The 10,708-nt window shown below is 50.3% G+C and overlaps 1 protein-coding gene across 4 annotated transcripts; it reads left to right on the top strand.

The window, feature by feature from the left end:
- Positions 1-339: 339 nt before the first annotated feature.
- On the top strand, positions 340-9,339 carry TPM2 (tropomyosin 2). Of its 4 annotated transcripts, none has more exons than XM_049773908.1 (9): positions 340-611; positions 938-1,063; positions 5,674-5,807; positions 5,898-6,015; positions 6,105-6,175; positions 6,601-6,676; positions 7,049-7,111; positions 7,241-7,310; positions 9,209-9,339. In XM_049773908.1, exons 1-9 carry the CDS (start codon positions 498-500, stop codon positions 9,289-9,291), a joined length of 855 nt encoding a protein of 284 aa, XP_049629865.1. In that variant the 5' UTR covers positions 340-497; the 3' UTR covers positions 9,292-9,339. The 4 variants fall into 4 exon arrangements, with proteins under 4 accessions (XP_049629865.1, XP_049629850.1, XP_049629875.1 ...); XM_049773893.1 differs by lacking the exon at positions 6,601-6,676 and adding an exon at positions 6,301-6,376; XM_049773918.1 differs by lacking the exon at positions 9,209-9,339 and adding an exon at positions 8,051-8,133.
- The last annotated feature ends 1,369 nt before the right edge of the window (positions 9,340-10,708 follow it).

Raw genomic sequence — 10,708 nt, 5'->3', positions numbered from 1 at the left:
GGGCGCCCCTTCCTTGCGGGGGCCCCGGGCAGCTGCCGTGAGCTCACGCCCCGAAATAGCCTTAGGGGCCGCGGCTGCGGCAGCTGCTTAGCCGGCGGGGCTGTCACTCACACCGAGCCCCAAGCCCCCAGGCCCGGGATCCCCCTCCCGGCGTCGGCCGCGGTCCCCATCTTCCGACGGCAGAGGCGGGGCGAGGCGGGACTCCGAGAGGGCGGTCCCCGAAGGGCTGGACAGCAAGGGGTGACCGCGCCCCCGGCCCCGGCCGTGCTTCTGCCCCTACAAGGTTTGGGCTGCTGGGCGGGGAGGGTCCAGGCCTCCGGCTCCGCCTGGCTTCCTCCCCGCCTTTTAGACGCTCTTGCGGCCGGGACATCCCAGTTGCTCACGGTCCTCTTCACCCCCTCCAACCGGGCAACGCAAGTCTGCAGTAGCCAGCCCCGATCCCCACACTCCCAGCCTGATTCAGAGCCCGCCGGCCGGCCCACACCCCCACCGCAGCCATGGACGCCATCAAGAAGAAGATGCAGATGCTCAAGCTGGACAAGGAGAACGCCATCGACCGCGCCGAGCAGGCTGAGGCTGACAAGAAGCAGGCTGAGGACCGCTGCAAGCAGGTGGGCACAGGTGACCGACCTCTCCCTTCACCGGGAGCACGGTGCAGGCCTTGCCCTTCTCGCCCAAGGACTGTCCAGTGTTGGGGTTCTGCTTTCCGGGTACTTCCAAGTGCTCTAGCCAGAGACACACTTCTCGCCCTCCATAGCAGGAGTCTATGGCCCCTCAATTTCCATTCCTGGGCACAGCTCCTTAGAGCCACAAGCTTTCTGTCTGTCTCCACCAAGTTCCCCCAAGCGCCCCTGTTCACGCCATCCCTCCTCTGGTCCCTCTTCTGAGTGACCTCTCTTGCACTGTGCCCCTGGCCAACTTGTCCTCTCTCCCCCAGCTGGAAGAGGAGCAGCAGGCCCTGCAGAAGAAGCTCAAGGGGACCGAGGACGAGGTGGAGAAGTATTCTGAGTCCGTGAAGGATGCCCAGGAGAAACTGGAGCAGGCCGAGAAGAAGGCCACCGATGTAAGTGGGGTTTAGGGTGCAGCAACCACGAGGGTTTCCCTGGTGGGGGCCACTCCCAGCCATGGGGACCCAAGGAGAATGGCACCAGCACTCAAGTGGTTTTCTCTTAAGAACCAGAGGCCTAGAGCAAGGCTGCCCAGGCAATGCCAGGCTGAGGATAAATCAAAACCACCTACCACTTCCCTCAGAGCATGTCATTCCTCTTGGTTCAGCTCTAAGACTGTACAGTGACCGGGCAGTGAGTCATCGTGGGGGTGGGTAGTGCAAGAATTTGCCATCCACCTCAGCTAATCCTTCAGCTGAAAAGGGAGAGGAGACTGCGGCTACACTGGGGGTGTGCAGGGTGTGGGTGTGAGATCGGGTTGGAGGAGGGAGAGGAATCCAGAGATGGGCCCTGACTTGAGTTACACTCAGGAGAGACCAGTGCAAATTCCCTGGCCTTGACATCTGGCTCCAGCAACACTTCCCAGGTTGTTACTATGGGACTGCAGCTCAGGTTCTGGTGGCCCCTCATTTGCCCTCAGTAAACTGTCATTCTTGAGTCCATGCCAGGGCACAGGGTAAAAGGGCATGGCCCCAAATGCCAAGGGTAGCCATCTTGGGTTGTCCTGTTTATTCACTTCTGTCAACCCCCACCCCATAAACCAAGCTTCCCTTTCCTTCAATTCTCAGCCCTTCTTTTGATGTAGAAAAATCACCATAAAGTGTTCTTACCAGCCTCTACCTCTACTTCCCTATTTACCTTCCACCCAGGGTTGTTTTAAATTTCAGGTAAGCCTTTATTGGGGAGTATGGGGCAGCGAGTAGCAGAAAGCATGCGTTGAACATCCCTAAAGTCAGATGATGGTCTCAGGGACCATTTTTCATGTCCCCGACCCCTGACGCCAACTTATTTTCTCTGACCTCCCCCCTTTGGTTATGTTTCTTCATCAACTCTGGCACAAGGGAGGCAACTGACCTGCAGCTGCTAGTGGAGACGACCCTGGGCACCTGACGCACTATAAATAACCAAGGCCCAGTACAGCTGGAGCTGGGCTGGAAACCCAAGGAGCTGGGGCAGGGGTGGAGTGGGGAGAGGAGGGTGGATAGGGATAGAGCTGGAAGCAGTGCCAGGAATAGGTAGAAAACAGTTTCCAGGCTTATTGTGACCTTGAACATTATACATTCACATAGTGCCTCAGTTTCTCCTTTCTTCCCACTTCTGTCAGAACAGTAGTGTCTGGCTTATGTTCAGAAAATGCATTATCCATGAGCAGGAAGAGCTTGAGAAGCAGAAAAGAAGCAAATGTCCATCTAGTTATGAGGACCCCAGGTGCATTTGTCACTTACCCATCAAGCAAGCTCTTCTTGGGGCCCAAAAGGTAGCACAGTGGCAGGGTGCTTGTCTTGCATTTCAGTTGATCCAGCTTTGATCCCTGGTAAGTCATATAGTACCCTGAGCCCACCAAAAGTGATTCCCGAGCTCAGTGCCAAGAGTAAGCCCTAAGCACTGCAGATGTGGCCCCAAAACAAAAATAAAACAAAGAGAACTCTTCTTTTTTTGTTTGTTTTTGGGCCACACTCAGTGGCACTCAAGGGTTACTCCTGGCTATGGGCTCAGAAATTGCTCCTGGCTTGGGGGACCATATAGGACACCGGGGATCAAAGTGAGGTCCATCCAGGGTCAACACCCTACTGCTGTGCTATCGTTCCAGCCCTGATAGCTTTTCTTTTATAAAGTTTTGTCTCTAGAGCAATCCCCCATCATCCCCCAAGTCCTTCTTCCCGATCTCCGGCACTATACCCAGAATCCTTCCATATTGAGTCATCAGGCCTGTGTCCATCACAGGCTTTTGTCACCCTATGTGGTCTTAGCTTTGGGAGAGAGAACTCACTCAGTCCCCTTATAAATGTAGTGCTGAGTACTACCAGGCCAGCCAGCTTCCTACTTCATCCCCCTCACTGCCACCTGCCTTGTGTGTGTCTCTCTCTCCCTTCTGCTTTGACCCTTCTAAATCTCAGGGTCTTTATGTATTTGAGGAAGAGCTAGGGACAACCCAACATTTATGGTACATAGACTCGGTGCAGACAAAGTGCCCAAGTGTTTTCTGTGTATTATTATACAGTTTCCCAAATCTGTCTCATCATCAGAATCATTTGGAAACAAAATTAAAGAAAAAAAAGATGATGAAGGGTGAAAGCTCTGCCCTGGAGATCTCAATTTAGAGGCTTGATCCTGGAGCTAGAGAACCTGTTCAGTTTTATAAGCCTCCCAGATGGCCTTTGATTAGCAGCATATTAGGAGCTCTGCAGGATCTCAGAACTGGCATCATGGGCTCTGATTTCAAAAGGAGGAAAACCAGGCTTAGAAAGACTAAGTAAGTTGCCCAAGGTCACGCAAGTGTTGACTAGCTGTACTGTGACTCTGAGTGTTTCTCTGCCAATATTCTTCCAGCAGCAAACTACATTGCTTCTCTTAAGTTCTTTTTGTTGTTTTTGTTTGTTTGTTTGTTCAGTTTGATTTGGTTTGGTTTGATATTAGTGGTGGTGAGGAACACCTTGCAATGCCCAGGTGTTTCTCCTGGCTCTGCACTCAGGAATTACTCCTGGTAGAGCTCAGGGGAACTTATGGGGTGCCAGGAATAAAACTTGGGTCAACAGTGTGCAAGGCAAGTGTCTCTGCCCACTGTATTATTGCTCTAGCCCAGGGGTCTCAAACTCATTTTTGTTTTGTTTTGTTTTTGTTTGTTTTTATTTTTGGGTCACACCCGACAGTGCTCAGGGGTTCCTCCTGGCTCTATGCTCAGGAATCGCTCCTGGCAGGCTCGAGGGACCATATGGGATGCTGGGATTCGAACTACCGAACCACCGTCCTTCAGCGTCTAAGTCAAACTCAATTTACCTGGGGGCCCGAAGGAGGCAAAGTCGAGGTGAGGCAGGGCCACATAAGGGATTTTGCTTACCGAATATTCGCAATAAAAAATCGCATTAGTAAGAAAAAAATCGCAAAAAATCGAATTAAACATTTGCATACCCCGAACGGAACTGCTTGGGGTATGCGAATGTTTAATACGATTTTTTCTTACTAATGCGATTTTTATTGCGATTATTCGGTAAGCGAATAATCGCGAATACTGCGATATTTGAAGGCTGGCCGCTGGCCACAAAATGTTGTACTGAGGGCCGTAAACGGCCCGAGGGCCGCGAGTTTGAGACCCCTGATCTAGCCCCTTTCAAGTTCTTTTGGAGGATGAGGGGCTTCTTACTCAGCTCTCTTTTTCTCAAGGTACCATGAGTTCCTATCAATCTTTGCCCAATCTCCATGTTTTGTCTCTATATTGCAGGGCTAGGGGCTGAGTATCTGTCACTTACATTGCCCCCAAATGCCTCCTACCTTTGTAGGGAGTCCCTTGCTACTGCCATGAATTTCCCACATTGATTGCCTCTTGGATTATTCTCTGGAAGTCTACCCGGCAGTTGGTGATATCATGGAATTTTATTCTGTGATTGGTTGATTATAGCAATGGTGCTTTCTAATTGATCTAATTTCCCACCCCCACCCCCCAGCTTTATACTTAGCCCAGACTCTAACACTGAGACAGAGCTATTCACGTGAAGTATTCTCAGTAGGGACAGGGAAATGGATGTACAGTGTCAGAAAGAAGGCCCTGTGCCAGGAATGCATATTTCCGGATGAAACAGAGTCTGGATAGAAAATGGTTAGAAGAAAAATTAAGTTGAAGGGCTGGAGCAATAGCACAGCAATAGGGCATTTGCCTTGCATGGTGCTGATGGACCCAGGTTTGATACCTGGCATCCTGAGCCTGCCAGGAGTGATTTCTGAGCGCAGAGCCAGGAGTCCAGGAGTAACCCCTTAGTGCAACTGAATGTGGCCCAAAAACCAAAGGGAAAAAACTGAAAAATTAAGTTGAAAGTTTCTTAGTCAGGAAGCCAGTTTTTGGTTTGCATTTTTTTTAATTCTATAAGAATCTTAGCATCCTCAGAAACCCCTTTAAATACTCATCCAATTGGCCCAGAGAGATTGCACAGTTGTTGGGCATTTGCCTTATAGCAGCCACTCCAGGATGGACAGTGGTCCCCTGTGCCTGCCAGGAGTGATTTCTGAGTGCAGAGCTAGGAAGCACTGCCATGTGTAACCCAGAAACCAAATAAATAAATACTCATCCAAAATAGACAAAACTTTTATTTATTTATTTATTTATTTATTTATTTATTTATTTATTTATTTGGTTTTTGGGCCACACCCGTTTGACGCTCAGGGGTTACTCCTGGCTAAGCACTCAGAAATTGCCCCTGGCTTGGGGGGAACCATATGGGAGGCCGGGGAATCGAAATGCAGTCCTTCCTTGGCTAGCGCTTGCAAGGCAGACACCTTACCTCTAGCGCCACCTTCCCGGCCCCTATTTTTTTGGTTTTTAGGCTATACCCAGTAGTGCTCAGTTGTTACTCCTGGTTCTGCACTCGGAAATTACTCCTAGAAGTTCTGGGGACCGTATGAGATGCCAGGAATTGAACCCAGGTTGACCGCACACAAGGCATTTGTCCTCCCTACCCACAGTTCTATCTCTCTGGCACCCTAACCTTTCTAACCCCTGACTTCTGTGACACAGGCCGAGGCAGATGTAGCTTCCCTGAACCGCCGTATCCAGCTGGTAGAGGAAGAGTTGGACCGGGCGCAGGAGCGTCTGGCTACAGCCCTGCAAAAGCTGGAGGAGGCAGAGAAAGCTGCTGATGAGAGTGAGAGGTAGGCAGGGAGCCCTAGGGTATGGGTGGCCAAGAGGGACAAGGAATCGGTTCCTGTTTGTTCTGACTTCACTCTCTCCCTGACACTCAGAGGAATGAAGGTCATTGAAAACCGAGCCATGAAAGATGAAGAAAAGATGGAATTGCAGGAGATGCAGCTGAAGGAGGCCAAGCACATTGCTGAGGACTCAGATCGCAAATATGAAGAGGTGACAGCCCCATTTCCTAATTCCTCTGAGTCTTAGATAACTCTCCACTGTCCACCATGGATATATTTCTCTCTCTGCCTTGCCCACAGGTGGCCAGGAAGCTGGTGATCCTGGAAGGAGAGCTGGAGCGCTCAGAGGAGAGAGCTGAGGTTGCTGAGAGGTGAGGATTACTGGGGAGAAGTAGGAGCCCAGGCTCTGAGGGTTCCTGCACCCTGGGGTGGTGCTTCCCAGGCTCTGGGCTGCAGAGATCCGTCCTGTTCTCTGACCCCTTCCTGCTGCTCCCAGCCGAGCCAGGCAGCTGGAGGAGGAACTGCGAACCATGGACCAGGCCCTCAAGTCTCTGGTGGCCGCAGAAGAGGAGGTAGAGCCCTCTCTGGTCCTTTCTGGGCAATGTGCCTTTGCTGGACTCACTGCTCTCCATCTCAGGCTGCTGCCTCTCACCTTCCAGGGCTGGGGAGGGTCCAGGGCCTCCTGCCATGTCGCTGTCACTCTCACATCTTGGCTTTTCTCTTCTCTTCCCTCCCACACTCTACTGTCTCACTCCACTGTGCCTTCACATCCCACCCTGCTACACATCCCCTGCAGTAAATGTGGGGACCTAGAGGAGGAGCTGAAAATTGTTACCAACAACTTGAAATCCCTGGAAGCTCAAGCAGACAAGGTAGCGGGGGTGGAGGGGCAGTAAAGATGGAGTTGGGGGTAGGGACAGGGAACCAAGGTCAGGAGAGATGGGGGGGAGGTGTTTTGAAAAAAAAAATGAGATCAAGAGTCATGGCCCAGAAAGTGATTCAAAGGGCTAGTATATAAGCATTGCATGCAGGATGCCTGGATTCTAGCCCTGGTACCGATAGTTTTCCCAGAACTGCCAGGAATGACCCCTAAACACCAACCTGGGAAGAACCTTAAGTATTGCTTAGTGTGGCCCAAATTAAAGAGAAAAAAAAATCTAATCATGAGTCAAAATTGGGACTCAGTGGGAATGTGAAGAATATGTGGAAATGGTTTGTTGATAGTCTGTGTCTGTCCTCTAAAGTATTCCACCAAAGAGGATAAATATGAAGAGGAAATCAAACTGTTGGAGGAAAAACTAAAAGAGGTGAGAATTCTCCCAGTCCCCACCCTTCCTTTGAATCCCGATCCCTGTGGCAAGTAGGTGGGGACCGGAGAGCCGTGGTTTTTGGGAGGACCTGATTTTGGTCATGTCCCTTCTTGTCTTCACACCCAGGCTGAGACCCGTGCTGAGTTTGCCGAAAGGTCTGTGGCAAAATTGGAGAAAACCATCGATGATCTGGAAGGTAAAAGGGATACTCTTTTGCACAGCAACCTTGGGAGTAAAGTTCCCTGGTAAAGTTCATGCTGCTAGTACTGGGACCCCTATCTTAGAGCTGTTAGATCCCTATCTTAGAAACCCATCTCCCAGTGCAGCACATTTAGAGGCACCCAGAGACTTCTTTATGAAATAGACTGTAATCAGGTTTAATATCTAGGTCTCCATAAGAAAAAGAAGTCTTAAGCTAAATTTGATGAGAACAAACATCCATGTGTTTGCTAGTGGTACTTTCTCACTTTATTGATAACAATTGTGTAAAACTTTTTTCTGCTGACCTTATAACATTCTTTTTCACCTTTGTAACCCCCACTACTGTTTCCCATCTTCTTATGGCACACCTCAATTTTTACCTTCAACTTCATGCGTTTTCACCTTTCCGGTTTGAGCCCCTGTCCCTTAAAACAAACTTGTTTGCTTTTTCAGAGCACTGTGCCACAGCTCCTGGCAAAGGGGAAATTCCTTAGTGGTGAGGGGAGGGGAATTAATCTGGGGTGCAGAGAAGGACCAGAGAAAGGGGTAGAGAGAGGAGGAGGAAGCCATCAGGGCTATCCTATCTGTTCTCTGGCCTTGCTCTCTCCCGCACTCCATCTTTGTTCGCACTCTCTGATTCTTGTTCTCTCCATCACCCTCTCTCCTTCCTTTCCTCATTCCCTCCACTCCATTCCCCACATGCCCCTCCCACTCCCACTCCCCTTGGGACCCCAGATGAAGTCTATGCCCAGAAGATGAAGTACAAGGCCATCAGTGAGGAGCTGGACAACGCTCTCAATGACATCACCTCCCTCTGAGCTCCACCCAGGGTGCCTCTTCCGGCCCTTCCCTCTATTTTCTCAGGCAGCAGGAGCAGAACTTGTCAGCAACACCTGGCCAGGCGGGGCACAGCCTAGGAGAGCCCCTGGCACTCCAACCACCTAGCTGTCTCTTGCTTCATCCTCCATTTCACCCTCCTTGCCACCCCCACCCCTGGCCTCTCCTACTTGCTGCTGCTCAATAAACTCAACTTTGTCTCCACGCTGTCTTCCTGCTCCCCAGAGATCACTTCTGTCACCTCACAGTGGTATGAAACAGCGGGCACTGGTTCACTGCTCTTATTCTAGCTCTTATGGACACCTCCTATTTGTGACTCCCTCTGGCTGAATACCCCCCAAACTGTGGTCCACCCCCAAAAGCCCCTCTGCATGGACACTCCCTGCCTGCCACGATATCTCTCACTGCTGTATGTGTCACATATGACCCCTATCACCACCAGCCCCTCAGGCTTCTTTGAACCACATCCCTTAGCAGACTCTGTCCTATACCACTGATCTTCCCCTCCAACACACACACACACACACACACACACACACACACACACACACCCTGACCCCCTCAGTTGGGGCTCCAGAATGTAGAGGAAAGACTGAAGGGAAATGGTCAAGTGTGGGGAGGGCCAGAGGTTGCCAAAGATCTGGGATGAAGTTTGGAAAAACGTTGGATGCCAGCCAGCTGCGACTTTCACTGCAGGTCTGTTTTCTGCTTCAAACCTCTCTGTTTGTCTGTCTCCCTGTCCTGTCTTCCTTTCCTTGTCTTTCCTTCTGTTTTCAACTCTCACACCTTCTCACTAAGGTACCTCACTGGTGAGGTAGTTTATGACTCAGGTCTTCCCTGCCCTGCTTCATGCCCCTGAGGGCTAGAGTGAGGCAACCATGTTTATTCCAGTTCCCTAATCCTGGTCAGTCTGTCCATTTGTCCTAGTCAGGGCCCCTTGGGTTCCTGAAGGCCTGTATCTCCCCTTACCTGCAACCCACCCCATCACCCCAGTGTGTCTCTCATCAAACCTCTCATGTTTCCCTGTCCTTCTTCATGTGCTGCTTCCCCTCACAGAGACCTTGGCAAGTGCCAAGGAGGAGAATGTGGAGATCCACCAGACCCTCGACCAAACCCTGCTGGAACTCAACAACATGTGAGGGCTGCCTTGCCCCACTACCCGGCCCAATAAAACCATATTACTAGTTTCTCAGTTTCCTGGAAACCTTTCTTGAGTCCATAGAGGGGGGGTCATTTTCAAAGTGAAGAAGGCTAAGAAGATGCCTGAGGTCAGCAATGGAGGTAGTGGCTGACTGCTCAGGGTCTGTGTTTGTATCCTGTGATGATTTCCTTTACTGATGACAGGGGCTGGCTCATTGAGCGGGGGACTGGGGACAACTGGTTATGAAACAAAGACACCCGGTGGGGTATAGAGAACACCTGGCCCTGGCATCCAGCAGGGCAAAGGAACGTCTGTCAGTTACTGTTGCATCAGCACCTGGGCCCAACAGCACAATCTGAAGTCAACACTGCAAGAAAATAGATTTTACCTGAACTGGGTGAATGCTCAAAAGCTTCACCTTGATACTTTGTTTTGTTTTGTTTTATTTTGTTTTCATGATTCTGGTCATTAAACCCATATCTCACACATGCAAGCATGTGCTTTACCATTAAGTTACATCACCAGACCTTTACCATCATCTGGAGCCTAGAGGCTGAACATGTCCTCCCTTCCTCAACAGAGATGCCACACTCTGGGCTGGAGAGATACGAGAGTGGGTAGGATGCTTGCCTTGCCAGTGCTCTCCAGTTTGATCCTCAGCATCTCATATGATCCCCTGAGCCCATCAGGAGTGTTCCCTGAGTATAGAGCCAAGAGTAATAACCCTTGAGCATGCCGAGTTTGGACCCAAAATGAAAATAAAAAAACAAAAAGATACCACACTCTGATCCTGTGTTGGGCCATATGGGTAGAGGAACCTGTGGTTAAGCTAAGAATTCTGAGGTGGAGAAGATTACTTTCTCTTGTCTGGGGGAGGCCCAACATGATTTCAAGAGTGAGGCAAGAAGATCAAAGGCAGGTGTAGGAGCTGTGAGGTGGAAACAAGATCCAAGGCCATGAGCGGAGGAGTACAGGGCTTCTAGAAGCAGTAAAAGATAAGGAGATGACCCCTCTCAGAGCTTCCAGCAGGGACCACCCTTGGCAACAGCAATTTGGACTTTTGAACCTCAGAAGTCAGAAAAATATTGACAATGCCATAAACTCTATGGGGATTTGGGGGATATTTTTTTCTTTTTTGGCTACACCCTGTGACACTCAGGGGCTACTCCTGGATATGCACTCAGAAATCGTTCCTGGCTCAGAGGACCATATGGGATGAAGAGGGATCAAACCTCGGTCTATCCTAAATCAGCAAACGCCCTACCGAGGTACCACCACTCCGGCCCCCCTCTGTGGGGATTTCTTTGCACAGCGATGGAAAAGAATATACACAGATTTTATTAAACACTTTTATTAAAAAAAAAATCTCTGAGGTTTGAAAGTGAGGTCTTGGGCAGCATAGGCACAAGTCTCAG

The sequence above is a fragment of the Suncus etruscus genome, chromosome 1 (genome assembly GCF_024139225.1).
Source record: "Suncus etruscus isolate mSunEtr1 chromosome 1, mSunEtr1.pri.cur, whole genome shotgun sequence".
NCBI classification, from domain to species: domain Eukaryota; kingdom Metazoa; phylum Chordata; class Mammalia; order Eulipotyphla; family Soricidae; genus Suncus; species Suncus etruscus.
The sequence above is the reverse complement of the archived record's forward strand: the minus strand, read 5'-3'. Positions and strand labels throughout refer to the sequence as shown.